The sequence below is a fragment of the Rissa tridactyla genome, chromosome 1 (assembly GCF_028500815.1).
Source record: "Rissa tridactyla isolate bRisTri1 chromosome 1, bRisTri1.patW.cur.20221130, whole genome shotgun sequence".
Lineage (NCBI taxonomy): Eukaryota > Metazoa > Chordata > Aves > Charadriiformes > Laridae > Rissa > Rissa tridactyla.
Window position 1 is genome coordinate 141,416,849 of NC_071466.1, and position 26,252 is coordinate 141,443,100.

The window sequence follows — 26,252 nt, forward strand, 5'->3', positions numbered from 1 at the left end:
ATGCCCAGCTTTAGTAGTGTCTTTATGGTTGACGGTGAGACAGTGGAACCTGCATGTCAGAGGGCGGTAAATCCTTCATGTGATCAGGTAGGTCCGTACATAGAGTTTTCTCTCCATATTTAGTTTGGAAGGAGATTCCACAGCCTCTCTGAGCACCTCTCCCATACTTACAGAGCACGATGTGTTAGAGCCATTGCACGCATATCTTCAGCTTGATCTGCACCTTTGTAGCAACGCCCTGGATATATTGCCCTGGATATATAATTCACACTGTATGTGTGTGGATTAGTTTGTACACAAGCATCCATCACCCACTACAGCTCCCGTATATATGTGGTGTATTGGCACAGATGCAGCAGTCTAAGTTGACCCTTCTTCTTTCAGGCTCAGACAGAGGCCCTTTTGGCATGGCTAGGCTGCATCACGGCAGATGTTTCGTGGCACAAGGCAGTACAAAACACGTTAGGCATACTCCACCAGTATGCAGACATATTTTCATGTGGACTAACTGAAGTCCATGACAAAGGCCTTTAAAAAGTGATCCCCTGGCACTGGTGCTAGCACTGAATAGGCTAAAAGTCATTTTAAAGAGGAATGACTTTATCATCTACAGGTGCTCTGCCCGTTTAAGACTCTGTGACAGGTATAGGCCATGGAAGCCCTGGCTGCAAAACAGATGAAGAAGAATACCATGTTGCTTTATTTAAGTATTTTTAATGTGCAGCTCACATCTGTAAGATAATTTTGTTTGCAAATTCGTTATTTTGATACTCCAAATTAAAGTTCCACACTCATGCCTCCAAGTTCCTCTGCTTCTAGAGAAAATATTATTGTTCAAGCACTTCAAAACTTCTAGAGTGGAACTAATGTATCTACTTGGACAAAGATGATTTTTTTTTGACTATGAGTGGAATGACATTGTGTCTCAGAGCCCAGGGTCAAGGCAGCACATTTGACTAAAACCAATGGGGTTCACTCCAGCCTATAGAGTAGAACTCCAAGCTGCTGTAGCCACAGAATTTTCAGTATCTAAATTATTTGAAAGATTTCTGCAATTCACTACAGTCTGCTATTGGACAGAAATGTACAGTGCTACTTACCGTGTTCATCTTTATAAAAAACCTGCTGAAAGTACTAGTAGAATCTTAAAAATGATGAGCTGCTTAGCGCTTTCACCATGTTCCTTTTTTTTTTTTTATTTGTTGCTAATATTATCTGTCCATTGGAACCCATGTATTGTTTTCTCTATCTCAGCAAATTTAAATATTCATTTGTGTTCTTATAAAATCTGCACCACACGTTGAATGAGTTTAATGCTGCTATTAACAATGGATGGGCTCACAATCTACCTTGTGAGGCAGTTTAAAGCTGTCCTTCCAAGCAGGCTCACTATCTGCTTTTGAACACATATTTAGGGATGCCAAACACACCCCCCCACCCCCCCCTTCCCCTCCACTGACCACATGGGCATATCAAGCATGCTGAGAGGCATAATAGGCAAAGCAAGCTGTCCCTGCACCTGCCCACAAAACAGCTGTTCGACTGGGAGAGGAATTGCTAGAGCGTAGCACGTTTTCAGCAGCTTTTGTGGTCCTCTCTTGTACACTGTGTCGGCACAGACGTTGCCATAAAGGAAAGAAACACAGAAACTGCACTGAGATTTCAGTACTTTTTCCAGAATTATTTTTATTAAAGCATCATTTCATGTTTGCAGCCTTCCCATGTGGATGCATTTTCTCAGTCTCAACTGACGGTTCAAGAGAGAGATCATCTGGGATCTAACAGAGTCTTCCATCAGGTACGTGACTCATCAACTGACTTGAGAAATACCTGAATGCTTGTTTTCTAAGAGACCCCTTATAATAAATGAATCTGAGCAGAGGCAAGTCTTTTATTCCCTGCCTTCTTCCGTTTCCCCTGTAGCTGTATCACTGTCCCAAATGCCTGCGATTATTTTGTTTTGGCTAGCTGTTCAGTAGCATTTGAGGCATTTCTTCTGCCCAGTCACTTCTGTTTCCTGAAGCTTTCATGAGAAGTCCGCTGGAATCTCAGTTCTGAGGTTTTAAAGACTTTTCCATTGTATTGGAAAACTTATTTATTCAAGTTGGTTGGATTGAGAGCTTTGTTTCTTTGCTTTTTGAAAAAAATACCAAACCTCTCCTTTGTTGTCAAATGCTTGACAAATGTGTTTCTATCTTTCCCCAGTGACAAAAAATTCACAGTCTTATGTAGCCTTAACTTTCTGGGCCTTGTTCGGCATTTGATAGCGGATAGTTGCTCTATTTCAGATCTATTTCAAATCAGTTTTTTATTATTTGCCAAAGAAATAGTCTACCTCGAAAATTTTCTTTGCTGCTAAGAGCATGATTTCTCTCACTTTAGATATCCAAAAATATTAGAGGTCCTAACGTTCATAAACCACATGCTTAAATGACTGGCCTTAAGGAACGGGTAGTATAGAAATGTTTTGCAAATAACAAATGGGAGAAGTCTAAAGGAAGGACTAATATTCCTGGAGCTTTCAAATGGGTATAAGCATTTATTTTTCAATAAAGTTTGCACAGAGCTTGCCTTTTCCTCACTAACGAAGGGTGCAACAAAGGGGCCTAGTCTAAGTGAACTCTATGGGAAATGAGGGGGAATGAAATATTGAGAGACCCATGCAGGGAAGACCCTCCCACTGTCTTCACCGTGGTGTTTGGCAGCAGTCCAGTCCCAATTTCTCTTCTACCACTGGGAATAGCTAGTAGTGTTGCCTGCCATTTAAAATTCATGCCTGCTTATTACCCTGGATATGCTTTATTTTCCCCCCTCAGAGGAGTCCTGCTGCCTGGAACGGCTGTCGAGTTGCCAAGCCCAACCACCTTTTCCAGCTGAAGCAGTCAGTGCTCTGATGCTGGATGGAGATGCTTTTGTGGGGAAACTTTCATGCCCTAAAATGTGCCGGGCTGCCCGATTGCCTGGACAACCTCGTCCTGCCCATTAGTACAACTGGGAGCTGCGGGAGAGTATCTGCTCTTTTCCCCTTCGCCATTAGGTGTCAGAACTGAACCACGCGCGTTTTCCACGGTTTTACATCCCTCCGTTTTTCGAAGCTGTTGCCCAGAATTGCTTGGGAGGTCGTTATGTAATATTTACTTATGCTTTCCATTTAGAAAGTCAGTCGTGGTGTTCTTTCCCTCCCGCATCTGGAAGGTCAAGCAAAGCATGGTTTGGTTGCAGACGCTGCAAACCCTCCCCCCCTTGGAAGCAGCCTGCCTCAGATAACAAACAGGAGCTTGCAGAATGTCCTCCCCTCTCTTCAGGTGAGCGAGTTATAAAACTCTTAGACATCTTGTGCTTGACTGGTTAATCAGCTTCTTTCTAGTACTGCAGTGGCAAAGTGTCACAAGAGTGTGTGTGGGAAGAGAGAAATAGTTTAGTGTCAGCGTTTGCATCAGTTTCTGTTTTCAGCCACAGTTAAAGAGGAAAAAAGGAAGAACTATAAGCAGTCAAATAGATAAATTGCTTACCAGCATGGTTGTGGGTATCTCCAGATATTTTAATGGATGACCAACATCATGGGAAGGTTTTGAAGTCATCTTCACATTTGGCATTCCTTCTTTCTCATTTTTTCAGAAGTCCCATGCCTGTCCCCTGTCTGAACTCTTCTTCCTTTCCTCCTCCTCTCCTCAGCAAATCAGGGACCTGCACTACTCACCACCACTACTCCGATCACTCCCTTTTTCACCTTTCTTCTACTTCCATGGAGTCTCTTTATTGAGAGATTTTACAGGTTCTTTAGGGCTCTGATATGAAGTCTTTTCTGATCTCTTGCACTGCAAGTCCCCACGTAATGCGTTTTATTTGGGAAGTCAAGAGTCTTCTCAAATACTTTGACTTTGAAATTGGCAGCTTGCTACTACTATAAAATATTTAATGTAGTTAGGGGGGCGAAGCTACAAAATGCAAAATAGCATGAATGATGAGGTGGAATGGGTTAGTCTCCAAAATAATTTACATTATTTTTAAAGCTTGGTTCTGTGGCCTTTATAAGTCAAACCTACACTCAACTCCCACAAAAGCCAATGATTAAGCTTTGCATCTGAAAAATGAACCGTCCCCCCATTTTATTTTCTGTGAAAAGATTGGACCCAAGCATTTTACAGAGGTGTGGGGTTTTTATTTTATTTTATTCTTAAATGGAACTTGTAGACTTCTATAAGAAGCTGTGAAAACACCAATAGGAAAGCCTTTTGCTTGGTTTAGAAGTGCCCGGGGACAATAAACACTTCAGTCTAGAAAGCATGATTATGTGCTGTCTGTTTTGGAGACCTTCTTTGTTTACTCTTCCTTAGAAATAGCACAGCATTGATGAACTGAGGGAGTGTGTATCGGAATGGGGAAGCAGTGGAGTTCTCAAGCTGGGGCTCAGCAGGATGGCAGTAGGACTGACCTGTGGCAGCACAGACCTGTACTTGAGCTGTTCAACTGGTGTTGCTCATACCTGGTTGTCCTGCTTTTGTAGCAGTTAATATTGCCAAAAAAAAAAAAAAAGTAGCAAGGTTAGATGCAAGTATGGGAAGATGATTTTCTTTTAAAACAAACCCATTTTCACTTGCACTAACACATTCTTAACCCAAAACTCAGAAGCACCAAGATGCATGTATCCATGTGGTACCAGCCCAGACTTCTTGCAAGGACATGGTGGACTACATCACCATGTGCTGGTTTTTGAATATAGCTTTTGTACCCTTCTGATACTGAGAGAAACTGATATTTTGTGTCTCCATCCTGTCCCACTTCTCTGAGTCATCAGGACTTCCTCAAAGGATGAGGAATTATAAATAAATTAAGGAATAATTTAGCTTGGAAAGGACCTCCAGAAGACATCTAGCCCAACCTTCCACTCCAAGCCAAGCAAACTTGGAGCAGGTTACTCAGGGCCTTGTCCACTTGGGTCCTGAATATCTCAAAGGATGGAGAGTCCACAGCTTCTCAGGGAAACCTGTTGCAATAGCGAACCACTCTCATCGTAAAAAATGTTTCTCCTAATATCTAATCAGCATTTCCTGTGTTGCAACTTGTGTCCATTAGTGGCATACCCATTTTGTCCTAGGACCATGCACCTCTGGAAAGAATCCGTCTTTGCTTTCTATATATCATCCTGTCAAGTAACTGCAGACAGCAGTTCACTCCTGAAGCTTCCTCTTCTGCAGGCTGAACAAATATATTTCCTGCAGCCTCTCCTTGTACAGTATGTGCTCCAGGTTTCTGACCATCCTCTGACCTCTCCCCTGAATTTACTCTGGTTGGTCACTGCCTTCCTTGTGCTGGGAAATCCCAGACTAGACACAGTACTCCCAGTGTGGTCTCACAAATGCTGAATAGAGGCGGAGATCACTTCTCCCACCTTGCTGGCTATCCTCTTACTAACACAGCCTGGGACGTCTTTGGACTTCTTTGCTACAAAGGCACACTGCTACCTCATGTTCAGTGTTTGTCAGGCCCTCCCCTGCAAAGATGCATCATTTCAGTTGTCCCCCAGCCTGTCCTGTTGCATGGGTATATTCTGTTCCGGGTGCAGGACTTAGCATTTGTCTTTGTTCAACTTTAGAAGATACCCATAGCCCATTTTTCCAGCCTGCTGAAGTCCCTTTGGATAGCAGCCCTGCTATGGTCTGTAGATTTGAGAGGGTGAACTCATGCATTGTCCAGGTCATTAATGGACACTAAACTGTACTGGCGTTTGTATTGATCCCTGAGGGATGCTGCCAGTAACCAATTGCAGTCCTTGGAACTTGACCATCCAGACGATTTTCCACTTACATTATGATCCATTTATCCAGTTCATGTCTCACTCTTTGGGCTTCAAGCACACTGTGGGAGAAAGTGTCACAGGTCTTCCTGAAGTCAAAGTATACAACATCCACTGCTTTTCTCTCATTGGTCAAGCTCATCTCACATCATCAGAGAAGGTAATCAAGTTGTTCAAACACCATTTGCTCACAACTTATGTTGGCAAATCCATACTGGATGTTCCAAATCAACTTCTTGTCTTTCATTTGGTTGGAAATGGCTCCCAAGAGGAATTGTTCCATAGCCCTCCCAGGGACTGAGTTAAGGCTGACCAGTCTATCGTTCTCTGAAGCCTTTTTCTTACCCTTTTTGAAGGTGGATGTGATGTTTACCTTTTCCAAATGGTCAGGAACTGCTCCTGATCGCCATCAACTTTCAAAGATGACAGTGAGCTGCCTTGCAATGACACTGGCCAGCTCCTTCCACACCTTCAGGTCCATCCCATCTGATCCTGCAGACTTAGGTATGTCCAGCTACTTAAGTGGTCCCTAACTATCTTCCTCTACTGCAGGTAATGCTTCTTTACACTAACACTACTTCTAGACTCAGGGACTGGGGAGGCCTGAGGGCAAAACTTACCAATGAAAAGCATTGAGTACCTTAGTCTTTTCCTAATCCTTGGTCACTAGGTGCCAAATTCCACTGGGCAGTGGGTTCACATATCCCAAAGCCTTCCTTTTTTACTGTTGATGTACTTACAAAACCTGTTCGTATTGATTTTCACATCTCTTGCTAGCTGTAATTCCAGCTGAGGTTTGGCTTTCCTAAACAAGCCTGCATGTTCAGGTAGCGTCTCTTGCATTTATCCCATATAACCCATCCCTGCTTCCGCTGTTTTTTTTCCTCCTTACTGTGTTGGCACCTGATCAGAAGTTCCCTTTGCATCCACGCTGGCCTTCAGCAAGGTTTGCTTAACTTTCTGCATGTTGGAATGGACTATACTTGTGCTTTACGGAGATTAACTTTGAAGATCAATGAGGTCTCCTGATTTCCTTTGCCCTCCAGGGCAGTCTTCCATGTGTTTTTGATGAGAAGATCCCTGACCAAGCCAAAAGTTGCTTTCCTGAAGATCAGCATTTGTAGTTCTACCGCTTGTCTCACTCACTCCTCTGAGGATTTTAAACTCCACAATCATATGGTCACTGCAACCAAAGCTGCCCTTCCCATAACCTTCACATCCTCAACAAATTGTTCCTTGCATGTGAGCAACAGGTTCAGCAATGCATCTCAGATAACCGGCATTAAGAACACAGTCCAGAAATCTTCCAGAATGCTTTTGCAACTTCAGCAGATACTGAGGTGACTGAATTACCCTATGTGTATCAGGGCCTTTAGGTTATGATGCGTGTTCCCTAATGTACCTAAATAAAAACATTCTCACTAGGTTAGGAAAGCTGATTGCAGGCGCACTTGCCCTGCTTCATCAGATGGATGCTGTTTCTGCTCAGCAGTTCTTGTTCCTCATCCTATGTTCGTAGAAGCCATAGCCCTCTCTGCAGCTTCAGACAGGTATTGATACATTGGATCCATTGTCTCCAGATGAGTCTTTTCCCCTCAATGAAAGGACTGAGAAGAAGATGACCTGGGCCCTCACACCCTACATCCTTATCCCAGAGCACAGTCTTCTGTCTCCTTATCTGGCTCTCTTTTATATCTAAACCTCCGTCATCTCTTTATGGCTTGATTCTGTAGCCTGTTCTTTGTTTTCCAATTCTGGGACCCCTGAGAATCTACATGTGCTGCTGATGTACATCTGTATATCTGTTCTTCTGCAATTTGTTCCTTCGAGTGTTTCCGCACCCACACAGGCCCATTCATTCCCCATTCATACCAGTCTTGATGTTTCTGTTGCAAATGTGTATATGCGCAGACCCAAGCTGGTGTGCCTGCAGTTCTGTGGGCTGCACAAGCAATCTCAAGGATTCTAGCACAACTCTTCAGTGGATATGCCCACATAGAAATCTGAGATGGATATTGTCTATTATTCTATCTTTCCTGCCCTCTGTACTCAGACGGCTGGACATAGACCTTTCCCTGGCTCTTCCAAGTTACTGCAACTTAATCAAACGTAGCATTTATAGAAAGTGAGTGCCCATGCATTGAATGAACCTGGAAGATGAACTTCACAGAATCATAGAATGGTTGGAGTTGGAAGCGACCTTAAAGATCATCTAGTTCCAACCCCTGGCCTTGGGCAGGGACACCTCCCACTAGACCAGGCTGCTCAAAGCCCCATCCAGCCTGGCCTTGAACACTTCCAGGGATGGGGCATCCACAACTTCCCTGGGCAGCCTGTTCCAGTGCCTCACCACCCTCACAGTAAAGAATTTCTTCCTGATATCCAATCTAAATCTCCCCTTTCTCAGTTTAAAACTGTTACCCCTCACCCTAGCATTACACTCCCTGATAAAGAGTCCCTCCCCATCCTTCCTGTAGGCCCCCTTCAGGTACTGGAAGGCTGCTATAAGGTCTCCCTGGAGCCTTCTCTTCTCCAGGCTGAACAACCCCAACTCTCTCAGCCTGTCCTCATAGCAGAGGTGCTACAGCCCTCCGATCATCTTTGTGGTCCTCTGCTGGACCTGTTCCAACAGGTCCATGTCCTTCCTGTGCTGAGGACTCCAGAGCTGGATGCAGTACTCCAGGTGGAGTCTCACCAGAGCAGAGTAGAGGGGCAGAATCTCCTCCCTCGACCTGCTGTCCACACTTCTTTTGATGCAGCCCAGGATGCGGTTGGCTTTCTGGGCTGCAAGTGCGCATTGCCTGCTCATGTTGAGCTTCTCATCCACCAGAACCCCCAAGTCTTCCTCAGGGCTGCTCTCAACCCATTCTCCTCCCAGCCTGTATTTGTGCCTGGGATTGCCATGACCCAGGTGTAGGACCTTGCACTTGCCATTGTTGAACTTCATGAGGTTTGCACGGGCCTGCCTCTCAAGCCTGTCAGGGTCCCTCTGGATGGCATCCCTTCCTTCCAGCGTGTCAACCACACCTTCTGTGTCAACTTCCTTCTTTTATTTAGAGATTTATCTTTCTGCGATCCAATAGCCTCTAATGCTATTGTCACAATTTGCTCTCTGGGTAAGCAGGGCATTCTAGTCCCCAAGCACGCTTGTTCTGTCTCAGCATGAGGCTGACACTCAACAAATCCAAAATAGATACCTCGCAGATTTGTCTTTGGGATCATAGCATTTTTCAATATATTTTTGTATATATTTATACAATTGCAGATTAGTTGAATGTTCATCAAAATACCTGGAAGCAAAACTTACCTGTTTGGTTTTATTTTTGTTTGGCAGGAAAACGGAAGTCAAGGCAATTTTTCCCAATTTAACTTTCTGGACAGCCTTCCTGAAAGTGATACCAGAGCCCAGACAAAACCATCAGAACTGAAAAGCACCAGCATCAATGTCAAACTGCCTATGACAGCTTCAGGTAGAACATAACAGAGCGTGCTAAAAAGACTGGAGTGACAGGTTGCCTCCACAGATAGGGAGCGTATGCAGTCAGGATACACAGTGACCAGAGGTTCCACGCTAAATGGTCACTGAAATATTTAACAAACAGTTTGGAGGAAAGGAATATGGATGGGTTTGGTGACTTATAAAAATCCTACTTGGGGATGTATGCAATAGGAGAATGAATACACTGACACAAATATATAAACGAGAGAAGTATGCATTATACAAAAAAAATGTATATTTGTCTAAGACTTATGGCAGGTCACGTAGCTGACAGCAATATTCTAGTACGGTGATAATTTCCCACTTGCTTGTAGCTGTATCACATTTTATCAATGTGGGATAAATTGCATTTTTGGTGTTCTCAGATCTAGAAAGTTTCTGGCAGAGTTAATTTATTTTTAGAAGGAGTCTAGGAAAAAAAAAAAAAACTAGTGGCCTTTTTCTTTTAAATTAGTTAGCATCCCTGCATTAGTGGATGAAGATCTGCCACTGTTTAACAGAACACCCACATGCATGCCTAGAGAACACTTTGATTTGTAACGCTACCGTCTGATTATTTATCTAGATTTAAATGATGTAAGTGGAGGTGTTAGGGTAGCTGAAATGTTTCTATGCAGGAAGAATCTGAACTAGGAGAATGGCAGATTTGGGCCCCATTTAATTCCTAATCTTATACATCTAAACTTGACATTTTATATCAGAAAAACAAGTACTTGAAAGCTTTGCTTAACTAAAGCTTACTGCCATTTTATAAATACAACAATCAAACCAATAAAAACATACCATTTTTTTACGTAAGCTATAAAGCTTGCTGAAGCAGATAGACAACAGATGGGATTTTCAAAAACATCTAGGTACATAGCTTTGCTCAGAATCAAATAACTTTTACCTAAGTTTTCTTAAAAGTCTTTCTGACAGATGATGAATGTTTTGTTGAACACAATACTGTAAGTCAGAAAAAGAAACATAAATTTATGCCAAATGCCAACATTGTAGAATCATAGAAATGTTGGTTGGAAGGGACCTCTAACAGTCAGCTACTCAGCCTCCTGCTTGAAGTGGCATACTCTACTATAAAATGTTCCATTGTAAAAGCAATTTACCATCAGGTTTCTGACATTTTATTGAATTTTGGTTTTATATTTTTTTTTTTCTGATTTAGAAGCCTTGAAATATTTTAGAAACCAGTTAACAGTCTATGAGCAAAAAGAAATTTTCAATTATACAGAGCTATGGTTTCTTGGGCTGGAAGCTAAAAAAATTGAAGGTTTGCCTGAAACCCAGAATAATAATTGTTACGATGATGAGCATGGTTCCTACTTAAAGGTAAGTGGAAAAATTATGGTATTAGTTTGCAGCTTAATAAGTTTGTTGTGACTGTCTGCCAACTCTTAAGTGATCCATGTGAGATAAATGTTCTTTCTGTAAGATAAATATTCACATAGTGAAAACATCAGTACCAATCACTTTAAAGCTCGGAAGAGAATCCTAAAGAGAGATTCAGGATTGATGGAAAGTAGGTGGATTAATGAAGCATGCATTTGTTATTTTCTCTGTCATCCTTGTTTAATGTAGACTTCACTTGCTACCAGTCTCACATCTTTCACAGAAAGTAAACTCACATGCACGAAATGCTTTAAAGCCTGATCTTTTTCATACTATCTGAATCTGAACTATTTGTTTTCTTTTGAAGGTTTTGCATGACCACATCGCGTACCGATATGAAGTGTTGGAGGTGATTGGGAAAGGTTCATTTGGGCAGGTGGCTAAATGCTTGGATCATAAAACCAATGAATTAGTGGCACTGAAAATAATAAGGAATAAGAAAAGGTGAGACAGCTGTTGATTTTAAATCAGCACAATCAGCTCTCTGTTATATAGGCAGTGGCAATCTGGGATAATGTGAACAAAGCAACATCAAACCCACTGTACCTCAGGCTTTCATTAGACACAGTACGAACAGAATGAAGAAAGGCGATGTCGGGGATTCAGAACTGGCCTGGACCCAGTGGAGACACAATCTATGAAAGCAGGCACAGTTTTTCCAGACTTAACAAGCAAGTCTCTGTATCTGTGACACAGTTAATACACAGCACAGGTAACCAGCCCTGCGTGACTGAGAGCTGGGAGCCTACATTCCCCCACAAGACAACAAAACCAGAGGAATACGCTGGGAGGCTCCAGTTGCTCATTTTAACACGAAAAATTCTACACTACGGTCCTAAGCAACCTCTGCTTCTTATGTGACTGGTTACCAATTTTTAGTTGAGTTTAGCTTGAACCAGAGTCAATGAAGCTGATGAGAATGATGCTGTTGACTGCAGCAACAGTTTTATCTGTTCACTTTTCCTGCTCAGTGAACGCTAAATGTAAAGGTGCTCTTCAAAACTGTCAGTCTTACTGGGGTTGGTGTGAAATATGACCTTGTTTGACTAAATGGAAGCATTCCTATGGATCTTGAAAGCACTAGGATTTTACTCTGGATGCTCATTTGAACTGTTTTTCATTTAAATATTTTTTTCAGACAAGTCAAAATAACTACTCTTAAATGCTATATAAGGCCAGTGTATTAAGACTAGGCAACAAACATAATGAATCAAAGTTACAGTAGTTAACAGGGGTGAATGGTGGATTTTTAATCACAGCACCACATGTTGAGTTTACAGTAAGATTGTGGTGTTTGTAACATTTGTATTGCCACAAATGCTAGATTGAGTTAATGTTACCGTTCCCATGTCCTGTGATATTTCAGATTTCACAGCCAGGCTTTGGTAGAAGTGAAGATCCTTGATGCTCTCCTGAAGAAGGACAAAGATGATACTCACAATATCATCCACATGAAGGAATACTTCTACTTTCGCAATCACTTCTGTATTTCCTTTGAACTGCTGGGGTAAAGTATACTTTCCTTTACACAAATCTTAAGGAACACTGTAGATCTTGTGCTTTACAAGATTTAATTTTTGTGCCCTCTTTGGAAGAATTTACTTCTCTTAATGTTAACAGAAAGGAATACTGTTTAAATACAGACTTCACACAGACATGATCCATCCCTTATTTTCTGTGCTGTGCATTGAAGTCTTCTCCCCTGAAAGACCTAAGGGGAAAAAGAGTAAAACAGTGAATTAATGACTAGTAAACTTCAGGGTATATAAATATGAATAATATTAAATAATTCAAAAGTATAGCTGTATCTTGCTTTCTATGAATGTATGCTGCAGGACATATCTTAGGAGGAATTTTGGAGAAATTTTAGGGAAGTCAGACCATTTTATTGGCCAGCCTCCTTGTAATCAGAGCATCAAAGTGGGATTACAGAGGTTATCCATGGTCCCTCATCCCTTGAAGTAAAGCCCCATTGTTGCACATGTTCTAGCCCTTGCTGAAGATTCATGGTATAGAAGGCTTGATCTCAAACAGACACAGAGGGGTAAGAGTCGACTCCTCCTCTCCAGGAAAAAACCAGCCCAGTTTTTTCAGAAAGCTGCTAGGAAACTTGTAGGAAAACGTTCATGGGATAGCCACCATGTTCAGCTCTTTACAGAAGAGTTGAAGACTGGTTGTGATGTAAAAATATTTGTCTGGTAACATATTTATTGCTTCTAAAATATAGTGAAAACCCCTTAACCTGTGAACTTTCTTCTCCATCAAGTCCTGCTAACTTCATTTACTTCTGAAGGAATGGGCCTTGCCTTACACCAGTGGATGCACAAGCGGGGAAGGCAGAAAGCTACAGTTGCTTGTGTCCTGCTGAGGACACCTCTGGAGATCATACTGCCGAGGACAAGCTTGTGCATCCCTTTAATAGCCACCATCACTGTGGCCATTTCCTCCTCCGAAGAATGGCCACACATTGAGCACTCAGTACTTGTCAGGGCGCACCCCAGGCTGGGGGCTCCCTGGGGCTCTGGCAAAGGGAGCTGTGGGGGCTCCCTCAGGGCAGGGCCTGGCAGCCAGGAGCAGGGAAGCTGGGGCACACCGTGGCAGCCCCAGCCCTGGGCATTGGGCACCTCCCTGGGGACAGGGACAGGCTGAGGCTGGGCAAGGACATAGGTCCATGGGTGGGCCCAGCTTGGGAGGACCCATAGCAGGGGAACTGGAGACCGGCCCTGCTGTGGTGTCACAGGGGCAGGCGCTGATGGCCCCGAGGGGCTGACATGGGGACCTGGGCCGTGGGCAGGTGGGGGGAACCCCTGGCTACTGGGCAGGGCCATCAGGGCTGGTGGTGCCCCCAGGGTCTCAGGGCAGCATTCATATGTTGCCAAACCACACTTGGCAGAAGTTAGCAACATCTTACTGGAAGGAGCTAAGATATGATGGTGACAGGAAAAATATAAAAACCTAACGAGACCTGAATTTATGGGGTTATTTATCTAGAAAGATTTACTGCTGATTAAAGACTCTTCAGACAAAAAGGGTTTGCACAAGGTGACAAAGCAAAGACAAATGACACAGAAAGGAGACTGAAGAAAATTGATTTCTCTTAGTTTCTGAAAGGTAGTTATTCTTGGTGAAAAACAGCACAGCTGCATAACAGCACGGAGTTTAGCCAGCAAGCAAGCAAGGCCATTGACATTATGTCTTCTTTAGATCTGGAGGCTCAGGGAGGTGTTTGTGCATATTACATGCAGAACAGCAATCTCAAGGAAGAAAATAGCTAAGTCATTTTCTTTTGCGTGAGTCCTCCCTCATGTAGGAAGACATAAATACTCTCTCCCTCATGTAGGAAGGCTAAATACTCTCTTAATGCACTGTAAACTAATGCCGTTAAAAATAAGTTCCCTAATCTTTTTTCTGCTTTCTGTCTTCTTCTTCTTCCACCCCCACAACGCCCGCAGAATAAATTTGTATGAATTGATCAAAAAGAACAATTTCCAAGGTTTCAGTTTGTCTTTAATTCGACACTTCACTCAGTGCGTTCTGAGATGTTTACAAGTGCTCTACCAGGAAAGAATCATTCACTGTGATCTGAAGCCTGTAAGTACAGTCATTTCATAAACTATTATACTGTACAGAATACATAAGCTTCATCCTATTTTTTGTTGATCGAGTGGAAATCTCAGAAGAATCCTTAAAACTCAGTAGGATATTTGTACATAAGCTATAGTATATTTCACATAGTATTAGTACTAGATTTGAGTGATTCTTTCCATTGATTCAGTTTATACATGATTATCTGGTTGCCAAAATGTATGCAAATATGAATGAAATGACTTTTTGCTTAGAGAAAGAATAAAGTACTTGTGAAATTAAGTATTTCAATATGAGGGACATTATAATGCAAAGAGACATTCCCAAAGCAGACTGTTTCAGGTTATCCTGTTAAGTCTGTATAATTTCATATGTAGAATTATAAAATTAGGTAGCCTAGTAAATGACAAAGCAATTCTATAGTACAGTATTTAGGGTGCTCACCTGTTTCTGGAGGAGCACCTGTGATCCAATTCCTGCTGCTATATCTGCTAAGCATTCATGTTAGGTGAAACATTTCCATTCTCCTTAAGCCCAAATCTTAATTTTTTACAATTTTGTGAGATTTCTAAAGTATTTTAATTATGTTTTCATTTCGGGTGAATGTTTCTCTTGATTTCTTTTTCAAAACTGCAAATGGACAAACAAACAAATAAATAAATAAATAGGCTCAGGTAAAAATGAAGATGAAATTCTGCTTGCACTTTGTTTGATGTATCTCAACTCAGAAGTCTGAAGTCTGTACATACTGTCTGTACCCATTGGCTTGCCAACATCTTTGCCAGACCAATTTGCAGTGAGAAGTGAAGGCTTGCAAGATAATCAAAATATCTTAAAAAGAAACAATCGGCCCAAGAGGAAATCTCTTTCCAGGCAATCACTGACAACGAGTGAGGTTGACAAGATCAACGGGTGTAGTATGTATTTAAATAGAGTAACATATTAGAGAACATTGAGTGAGTTAACTAAAAGAGAATTTTGTTCTCATTCTACAATTGTACACTTTAATGAATTTAATTTATGTTGCCTGAAACTCACATCTGTTATTCCGTCTGCCTCCTATGATATTTCTGAACATAAGGTAGAGTATGGAGTTCCTCTGGACTACATGCTAGGTAATTATTACCCTCCAAAACCTGGTTTTGCAGTTAATCAACTCCCTTGCATTATGAGAGATTCAGTATTAGAGACAGAGTCCCACCAGGAGCACGAAGGAATATCTAGCTGCAGAGAGAGGATGCTTGCTCCCATAACAGAACCAAGAGCACCTGCGTAGTGGAAGTCAGTCCTTGCCTTGACTTTCATCTGTAGCATCTTCTCCCTCCTGTCATGCACAGTATTTCCTTATGAGTCCACTAATTGCCCAAGAAACTGCTCTATCATTGTTTGACAAGGGAACTGCTCAGTCCTTCAAAGCTTTGATGTATGATCACTTTAAAACTGGTTGATAAAGGTAGCCATCTCTCTGCTGAGAAGTGGAGAAAACTGTATGATCAGAAAGGAAATCAAAGGGAATCCTTGATTTAGGTAGATTTCTAACGATGATAAAATTCAACTCTGCAGACAAGAGCTAATAGGCTATGTTTACTCATCAGTGCACATATTCCTGAGCTAGCTGTTTAAGAATTACTTCTCAAGCTGGAATTGTAGGCACACAGTGCGGCACCCATCTACACCCAGCCAATAATCCATAGGGCCCTAGCACTTCTGTTCATCACTACCATGAGATCTCTGCATCGCACTGTTGTGAGGTGGAGGGGTGTATGCTTACAGAAAGTCTGGAGAAGGTTGAAAGCAATCAAGGGAAGAATTGTGAAGTACGACTCATTCATGGGGCAGGGACTTTCTGTGGTTACAAAAGGATGGTTCTGGTTAATTTAGCACCAGCATGCAACCAGATGCATTTGCCTTTTACTAGATTAACAACAATGAGTTTTGGGGAGCTCACTCTGCTCACACGGCAAGCATTCTCACTGGCTGGTGCCTTGATAGCACCACACACTGCACAGTGCAGTGGCTTGGATTGTATGTAAGGGACTAGTGTCCCTGTCTAGCTAAGCTTCAAACTGGGTACCTTTGCAAATTTCCCCTCTGCTTAGGTTAATTGCACATTATTGGATGCCTACAGGTTAGCAAATGCATTCCCAAGGAAGTTGAAGTTCTAAGTTTTTATTACACAAATAAGTGTAAACTCAATGTGTTATGCATTGCTTCTTTTACGAAGTATTCACTAACCTAACATGGTGCTAAATCCCTTTTTTTCCCTGTGATTTTTTTTTCCTCTTTAGGAGAACATATTATTATACCACAAAGGCCAAGGTTCAGTTAAAGTTATTGATTTTGGATCAAGCTGCTATGAACACCAAAGAGGTTTGCAGAAAAGTCAAGTTGATGTAATTTTCTTAATAACCTTTCTTAATTTTAAAAAATGTGGAAAAAACTATTTCTTTGATTGAGCTAATCATAGAACCATTTAGGTTGGAAAAGACCTTTAAGATCATTGAGTCTAACCATAAACCTAACACTGCCAAGTCCGCCAGTAAACCATGTCCCTAAGCACCACATCTACACATCTTTTAAATACCTTCAGGGAGGTATTTAAAGAGGTAATTCAACCACTGCCCTGGGTAGCCTGTTTCAATGCTTGACAATCCTTTCGGTGAAGAATTTTTTTCCTAATATCCAATTTAAACCTCCCATAACACAACTTGAGGCTATTCCCTCTCGTCCTGTCACTTGTTACTTGGAAAAAGAGACTGACACCCACCTCACTACAACCTCCATTCAGGTAGTTATAGAGAGCGATAAGGTCTCTCCTTTTCTGCAGACTAAATAACCCCACTTCCCTCAGCTGCTCCTCATAAGACTCGTTCTCTAGACCGCTCACCAGCTTTGTTGCTCTTCTTTGGATGCCCTGCAGCACCTCAATGTCTTTCTTGTAGTGAGGAGCCCAAAACTGAGCACAGTATTCAAGGTGGGGCCTCATCAGCACCGAGTACAGCGGGATGGTCACTTCCCTAGTCCTGCTGGCCACACTGTTTCTGATACAGGCCAGGATATGGTTGGCCTTGGCCACCTGGGCATACTGCTGGCTCATATTCAGCCAGCTGTCAACCAACATCCCCAGGTCCTTTTCTGCCAGGTAGCCCTCCAGCCACTCCTCCCCAAGCCTGTAGCACTGCATGGGGTTGTTGTGACCCAAGTGCAGGACCTGTCACTTGACCTTGTTGAACCTCAAACCATTGGCCTTGGCCCATCGATCCAGCGTGTCCAGATCACTCTGTAGACCCCTTCTACCCTCAAGCAGGTCGACGCTCCCACCTAACTTGGTGTCATCTGCAAACTTACTGAGGGTACACTCAATCCCCTCGTCCAGATCATTGATAAAGATATTAAAGAGAACTGGCCCCAATACTGAGCCCTGGAGAACACCACTTGTGACCAGCCGCCAACTGGATTTAACTCCATTCACCACCACTCTTTGGGCCCAGCCCTCCAGACAGTTTTTCACCCAGTGAAGAGTATGGCCACCCAAGCTATGACAGCCAATTTCTCCAGGAGAATCCTGTGGGAACCAGTATCAAAGTCTTTACTGAAGTCCAAATAAACAACATTCACGGCCTTTCCTTCATCCACTAGCCGCATCATCTTGTCATAGAAGGAGATCAGGTGAGTCAAGCAGGACGTGCCTTCCATAAACCCATGCTGACTGGGCCTGATCACCTGGTTGTCCTGTACATGCCATGTGATGGCACCCAAGATAGTTTGCTTCATGACCTTCCCCAGCACCATGGTCAGACTGACAGGCCTGTAGTTCCCCAGAATAATATAGTGGCCTATGCCCCTAATTAAAATCTGATGAACTGTTCAGCCATTGGTGGTGGAACAAATACTGGTAGGAGGTAAGAAAGCTATTACCATGCTTTTTCTTTGTCCCAGGCCTGATCAACCCTTCGACTGCTGTTGAAATTAGAATTGCATTTGCAAGAGTGGTTAACTGAAATGGGCCTATCAGGATAATCCCACTTAACAAGGAGTTTATAAGGTCCAGAGATCCTTTCCCATTGAGATGGTTAAATTATAATTGGCACTTTTTGGATTAATACAATGGGAACTATGCTAAAAGTTTAGAAAGTCTGAGTTTTGGGGTTTTTTTCCTATCAAAGATTTAAGCAGAATGTGCAGGAGATAAGAAAAAAAACCCTGTAATGGATTTTTTAACCCTTAACTTTAACTCTTAACTTTTAACTTTAAAATTTTTAACTCTGTTAAAAACAAACAAACAAACAAGAAATCTGTATTGCATTCTATTAATTTAGAAAAACAAAACCAGTCTTAAATGGCTTGGGTTTTCCTGTGAAATACTGATATATAAACTGAGCCAAAATCTATTTATCTATATTTTGGGATTCAGCCTATTAGATTTACAGGAGCATATGTTTATAGGACCAGGTAATAATTTTAGGTTTGCCCATGTTTGAGTAGAGTGCAATCTGAGACACAGCCCGAAATATTTGAGGAGAGTAACAAATAATTAAAACTGAAAACAAGTGAAAGAAAAGATGGAGCATATCGGAGAAGACTGTCAGCTGAAATAAGAATTGGTGCAACCCTCAAAGTGGTACAGGATTAGAGATTAGAAACCAAAACATCAGTTATTTATTTGTGACAAAAATGACAAAAAGCAGACAATTATGCAACTGGTCAAACGCACAAAGACACAGACTGCCACCATGGTACTCTCCACCTGCACAGATTTAGTGAAATCACATATTGTGCAGCCTTACCTTTCAGGGTACTTTCCTTCCAGAAAGATGTTGAATACGTGGGAATGCAAAGAAGTGCAGGAATATAAACAAAGCAACCAGCAGAGTGATAGGAATAAGAAAATAAGAGAGTTTGCATGCTGTAATCATGTTCCGATGTCTGAATGACAAGAGGTAAAAGAATTAGTCTGCTCACTATGATGAGTCCCAATCTTGGAACGAGATCTTTTGACACCTACTGTGGGGCTATAATGCATTAATGGGGAAATCAGAAGGCAGCAGGAGATGTTCCCTAGGTGTCAGTGAAACCAGTATTTCCAACAGCACAAGCCTGTGACAATGGAGAACTATTGATTGATGCAAGGGGAAGACCTTCAAATAGGAAAACGCACATGGAGTAAGCTGAATCACAGCATTAGTAGAATAATTTCTTTTAGTTAAAGTTGTTGAAGAACAACTGCCAAATATAGTGGAAAGCATATCACCCACTGATTTTAGGATAGAAATAGAAAAGGTTTTCACAGCCTATGTGAGCAATCCCTTAATGGCAGCTAATGGATAGAGTAGGTATCTGGTGCCTGAACATGTATTTCACTTTTCTTTGAAATCTGGAATCAACATTTCTGTCCCATTTCTGATATTTTGCTTCTTGTCTGATTTTCTGTTGTGATATAGTGTACACCTATGTTCAGAGCCGGTTTTATCGCTCGCCTGAAGTGATTCTTGGTCATCCTTATGCTATGGCGGTTGATATGTGGAGCTTAGGCTGTATCATAGCAGAGCTTTACACTGGCTACCCACTGTTTCCAGGGGAAAATGAAGTTGACCAACTTGCCTGCATCATGGAGGTAACTTTTGGGATTGACTTTTGAATTACATACTCATTTGTTAAACTACACTGCCAGCAACAAAGAGAAATGTCAAGAAGTGATGAAGTATATTTGTCTATGGACTGGCTTTTTAGGGAGAGGTTTATTACAGCCAAAGAACTCTTTGGAAGGATGGGCTCTAGTGCAAAACTGTTATTTCTATTTCATGTGCCAAACACTGCTTTGTACACTCACTGTCTTGCTTCTGAAGGAAACATATTATAGTCTGGTCAGAATTTTTATGGAGAAGTTAGACCAGAAGAAGAATATCTAAGGCGAAGGAAAAGCAATTACAACAGGCTCATCTCCTCTTAGGAATCGTGTGTGGGTTGAATTGGATCTCCTTAGTCCAAACTCCTGCTGAGAGAGATATTTTTGCTAGCATTTGATTAGTCGGCTGTGTCTAGCAAATCCTGAAAACCTCAACTACTTGTGTAGAAACTCTCTGGGTGTCCTGCTCAACTCCTGCTCTACTCTCCTGGTGAAAAAGTTTTTCCTAATAGCCACCCTGAACTTATCAAGCCACAATTTGTGGATGTTGCCTCTTCTTACACTGGCTGCCCCTACCAAGGAGTTTGGCTCTGTCAACTTTGTAACTGTTCTTCAAAGACTTTTAGGAATGTACTCTGACAACTTATACCTCAGATCATCTACCCAGTGCAAGTGTTAGAATAGGTGCAAAACTGACCCATGAAAGCAAGTTACTTACATAGTCTATACAATCACTAAACTTCAACCTGATGTCGAACTCAGCCCCAAGTTCAGATCCTTCTAGTGCTGTGTTAGTTTGTACAAGATTTCTCAAAGATGGCATCTCTCCATGTGTCATTAACAGAGATGCTTGCTCTTAGAGTCTACTGTGGCAGTGAAGATCCCAGGGTCACCCCTTATAAGATCACATTTTCTATGTAAGAAATCTTTACGGAATCCCTTAATTCCTTCCACAATAAATGACACGAGGAAATGGTTTGTAGACATTTCACAGTAAACTCCTACATTCAGCTTCTTTTCGTAAGGAGGTGGTTGAAATACCTCATCTCTCCTGACAGTTGTTATGTATGTTTGTGAAATGAAGATTAACTCCATGAATTCATTTTCTGTGTTGAAGGTATTGGGTCTTCCACCAACCGATTTTATCCAGGCTGCATCAAGAAAGCGAACGTTCTTTGGTAACTGTTTGTGATTGTTTGTCCTTGTGGGATTCCTCCCTGGTAGTTAATCCCTAGTTAATATCACCGGTAGAGAATAGGGTCAGAGAACCTTAGCTGCTTCTTAGATGACAAAACTTCTTTCAGGAAGAGTTATTAAAAAGAAATTAATAGGTAACATGAAGCTACAAATGAACCTGGTGCTGCCCTTTTCATGTTTTATGGACATTTCATTGCCAAATTGATAGGGAAGGGATTGGTAAATCCATTCCACTGTTACTCCTTAAAAACATTATTGCTAAAAGGAATGCCATGGGCTTTGGGAACTAATTTATTTAGATTAAGTTCATTCCTCCAGGTATAATTTGTTTTTGGAAATTACACAAAACAAACAAAAAACCACAGTGCAGGTTGTGGTCTTTAGGATGTAACCAGTATTGTTTTCTGGCAGGCTATCAAGCCAATAGAGCAAAAGTGGAGTTAGTGGGATGGATATGGGTACTGTTTTTGCAACTCTCTTAAAGACTCGGTGAGGATTTTTAACGTATTTTTTTTTGAGCATGTCTTTATTTCTTTAAGATTCCAAAGGTTTTCCTAAATCCATAACTAACAGCAAGGGAAAAAAGAGATGCCCAGACTCCAAGGATCTAAGCACAGTACTGAAAACCCATGATGCTGGTTTCTTGGACTTTCTGAAAGGATGTCTAATGTGAGTTCATAGTTTTGACTTATAAGCAGCAGGCTAGTTTTGACTTTGTTTTCATTCTCCTTGTGCCTTTAAAATCTTTGAATCTATTGGGTTTTTTTGGTGTGGAGTTTTGGGTTGGTTTTTCTTTTTCTGTTTTCCTTATGGTAGCATTTGGATAATTATTATATTCACAGCTTATTGCAGGGAGAAAACATTGCACAAAAAGGCTCTATGGGATTAGTCCAAGGTTCAAAAGAAAGCTGAGATCATCATATCTAAAAGCAGATCTTCATCTTCTGATGCTGGAGGCTAAACTCTAAAAGCAATAGCTTTTACCCATTGAGGCCCTTGTGTTAAATCCTTTATGTTTCATCTGAGCCAAAAGTTCATTCAGATAACATAAATAATGGTAATGCAACGCCCCGAGGCAGTGCATATCTGGAGATCAAAGTTTGAGTTTGTACTTAAACCTAACTCCTGCTTCAGTGGAAAGAAAGTCATTCAGTTTCCTCCAGGAGGAGTTATATTGGGAGCTGACTTAGCTGGCTTGAATGTCTTGACTATATTTTCTGTGCTAGGTCTTCGGAATGGCAATTAGGTGATATGCTGTGGTGTATGTATGAAAACAATTCTGCTTCTTTGAGTACCTGCTCACAAAGATCTTGCTCTCTGCGTGCATGTTCCCTTGAGTGAGATTAGACTCTTTTTTAGTTCCGGTACACTATACGCCTCCCCCATAGCAGAGGATAAAAAGGCAAAGTACATTCAGCCGTGTCTCCACCCCGGAATCAGTGGTATTGTTTTCTTGCTTCCTCTTGAATGTGGCAGTTAGCATGGAGAATTACTTAGCTCAGTTACCAGAGTGTTACCTTGTAGGTTTCATGCTGATTTAAGACTTGTTTGTGCTTATCATAGTTACACTTGTTTTTCTTGCACATTTGAAGAATTATTTGATATACTGTATTTTTTCATTCTCTTGATTGGAATGGATTTTTATAAATCACTGGAGCTCAGAATGAGAGAAGAGTCTAATACATCTCAGATCCTGTCATTCTAGGATAAACTTCAACTTTACTTCAGTCAAGGATTTTGCTACTGAATACCTGGTCCACAGCTGTTTTCTTAAAGGAAATGGAAGATTTGAACATTTTTGTGAACTCATAAATGCAAATAACGTGTAATAATTAACAGTCTTCACACAAGGTAGAAATCCCACAGATTCTCTACGCCAGGAACTTTTTGCCTAGTATCACAGAATCATTTAGGTTGGAAGGGACCTCTGGAAGTCATCTAGCCCACCCTGCCACTCAAAGCAGAGCAAACTTGGAGCAGGTTGCTCAGGACCTTGTCTGGTCAGGTCCTGAGTATCTCCAAAGAGGGAGATCCACAGCCTCTTGGGGCAACCTGTTCTGATAGTGAAACACACTGATGGTGAGAGTGTCGGTGCTAAAGTTGGGGGAAGAGAGATGTGATTTAGCATCACCAGGGTATCATCTGTCATCACCAAGTAAATGGGACTTTTTAATAAATGAATAATAATGTAATACAATAATGTGGGAGAAGCAAAACTATTTTGTGGCTCAAACATGATCATGTGTCTTTTCCAAGGCAGTTGGGTTACTAAGCATTTTACAGGATGGGACTCCATGGACCCTGCTGATATGAGGTGTCATTTCACTAATAGGTCTTTTTGCTTGGGAGATGGCTACTAACGAGGTTTTAGTCATGGAGCAAACTAAAAGACTGAGCACGTAGGAACAAACTTTTGTCTGGTTGCCTTAAATACTGACCTCTTGCATAGAGGTTTCAGGCTTTCAATAAAGCCTTCAGGGTGAGCTTGGATCCTAATTTGTGCTGTGTAGCGGTACCAGAAGCTGGTCCCATACCTTTTCCAGTGTTAACCTGTATCTTGTGCAAGGTTATTTTTTTGCATCTTCTTTAGCACTGACTGTAAGTTTCTTTCTAGCATTTTAGTAGTACTTTCCTAAAGAAATCCATGCTAACTTGTGGTTACATGAAAAAAACCGGTCATCCCTCCCTGTTTCACAAAAGAAGTGTTTTTAATGTTCTCTGCTTGCTAAAGCTGTATGAATCATTGATTCTTTTTGGTTTGCTAGCTGAATCAGAACATTTAGGAAATCATTTCAGTGAAGAAAAAAAAACCTGTACACAAGTCATTTCAGGTCACACAGAAAAAAATGTTATGTGTTTGGATTGTTTAAATTTTCAAAGGAATGAAGTAAGGTTTGAAATGAAAACTCTTTTTGAGACAGAAAAGAACTGAATTATTTTGTCTGTTTCAGTTGTCAATCTGTGTCTGTGCAAAGCAGCCTGATACATTTGCCATGACTTCACAAACAGTTTTGTTCAACTTATATGCACCTGTTTTGTGGATGAACACATCAGACCAAAAAAAAAATATATTCAATCAGCTCTTGTGATGACAAGAATATCTTTTTTTTCCTACATTATTTCTGTACAGTTCTGGACAGCACTAAAATTAGAGAAAAGAGAATGAAATAGTCTGCAACTCATGTAGAGATTAGTAACAGAAATATTAGGATTGATAGGAATGCAGTATGAATGGAAAGGTATGTGTGTTTAAGCACTGGAAGAAACAGTAGAACAGGGATTGAAAGAAAGGTGTGTATTGATAACAAAGGACAGTGCTCCCGCCTGTAAAACTGGGGAGCATGTTGTCTGTGTCGCAGTCAGGAAGCCTGCGGTCTCTCACTCTGGTGAGACTGCAGCGCAGGTGACCAGCAGTGAGAAATCTCAAAGCTCACAGCAATTGCACGGCGACTAGGTTGCAGAATATCACATATGCTGTTCATTTTCCTGTTAGCCCGAAAGGAAAACAAACATATGTTCCAAAATACAAGGCAAAATAGACATGAGTAGCTACCTTGCCTAACATTTATGGAGACTGAAGTCGGCACGGTTCTGATCTGAAGGACCGTGCCCAAACAGCAGCTGACTCCTAAAGGATGTAAAAGATCTGTCTAAAGACTAATACATCGTCACCAATCAAGGACTCCAGAGATGTGATGAGGACTCAGTAGCTGACAACCCTTGTCCTCTGAGTGACGCACAAGTGGTCTTGGCCAGAACACTTGGCACTTGTGAGTATGTGGGTGTGAGAACTGAATAAATGAAACCCGTGAGAGGATGAAGTCAATGTAGAGATTTTGGAAAAAAAATAAAGTCACCTTTCGTTTCCATAATAAGATCTTACCTCAGTTTTGCTACACTAAGCCTTTACAGTAGTTTCAGGTGCAGTTAAATTAGGGAAGACATATCTTTTAGTGAATTACCCTATGGCTTATTTGTTATCCCTTTCTTGGAGCTTGCATTGACAGAATGTGAAAACCTTGAAACAATTATTCAGTAGGGTCCCTACCCTGATAACACTGTGAATTGCATATTGAAATTGGTTTGATGCTGCAGAGGGTTTGATCAGCAAAGCACACAGTGCTGGAGTAAATACAAAGTTTAGAAGGATGGAGAAGATCACATAAGATTTTTCCTTGTTTTCAGTTAAAATTCTTTTGTTTCAAAAAATGTCCTCATTCATGAAATGACTTTCAGAAGACAATACCGAGTATTTTGGCTTAAATTGACTTTCAGTTCAAACTGTTGTTAAATAACTATTTGTCTACCATGGATTTAAGGTGGGAACCTGCTCTGCGCATGACTCCCGATGAAGCAATGAAGCATGCGTGGATCCAGGAGCCAAAAATACACAGAGCAAAACAGAAAACACAGACTTCAAGGAAGCTGAGTGATGGCGCTCTCTCTACATCAGAAGAGAAAACAGAGAATATTCGTAAGCATCTGCTATCTGGAGAACCAAGTGCATTTATGTCAGTGTTTGGTGTTTCTTTATATTTAATACCATCTGTCTGAAGTAAGGTGAGGTGGTAATACACAGTGTGCAAGTAATGGATAGTCATTGGAATGTGGTGGATAGAGCCACTATTTATCACTTCTATAGGAACCCATTGCTTATGTTTTATAGTGTCTGCCAGCAAGAAGACTGGCAGTACTAAAGATTCACATAGAAAGGTCTTTTCCCTACTGACAGAAAAAGAGTTATGATATCTGCCACCACACCATAGTGCACTCCACTTTCAGAGCAAATGAATGTATTGATGGTGGTTGTAAGATCCCAGAGACAATTTTCAACTGTTTTTTTTTGTGAATTTGTGGTGATCGTTTTTATTTGCTGCTAAGAGTCTGCAGTCTTACCCTATCATTTTATTTATTTATTATTACAGAAAATGTCTGGAAAGATACGGCTGACAAAGTGAGAAGTGATCTGGCTGAAAGACTGACTCCCACTGTGCCCTCCACAGGCACAACAGAAAATGATGTGCACAACACAAGGAAACGTGTTATTTCAGAGAAACATTTGGAGACTCAAATGGAAAAGCCTATAAAAAATCATCAAGCAGAACACAGTGGTGAAACAGCTCTTCCAAAAAATTCTCTTTTTTTCCCACCAATTAAGTAAT

At 41.4% G+C, this 26,252-nt stretch overlaps 1 protein-coding gene across 1 annotated transcript; it reads left to right on the forward strand.

Moving 5' to 3' along the window:
* Positions 1 to 26,252, forward strand: DYRK4 (dual specificity tyrosine phosphorylation regulated kinase 4). The gene is made up of 14 exons (XM_054196175.1): positions 1 to 87; positions 1,715 to 1,798; positions 3,156 to 3,305; positions 9,132 to 9,267; positions 10,459 to 10,622; positions 10,990 to 11,126; positions 12,049 to 12,189; positions 14,135 to 14,273; positions 16,556 to 16,637; positions 19,709 to 19,881; positions 21,011 to 21,071; positions 21,630 to 21,759; positions 25,410 to 25,564; positions 26,016 to 26,252. The coding sequence occupies exons 1-14, from the start codon at positions 1 to 3 to the stop codon at positions 26,249 to 26,251; spliced, it is 1,875 nt and encodes a 624-aa protein (XP_054052150.1). The 3' UTR covers position 26,252.

Coding starts and splice junctions, on each gene's coding strand:
- DYRK4 (XM_054196175.1), top strand. CDS start 1: ATGCCCAGCTTTAGTAGTGTCTTTATGGTTGACGGTGAGACAGTGGAA. Junction 10,623..10,989: donor AGCATGGTTCCTACTTAAAG/GTAAGTGGAAAA, acceptor TTTCTTTTGAAG/GTTTTGCATGACCACATCGC. Junction 19,882..21,010: donor AACTTGCCTGCATCATGGAG/GTAACTTTTGGG, acceptor TCTGTGTTGAAG/GTATTGGGTCTTCCACCAAC.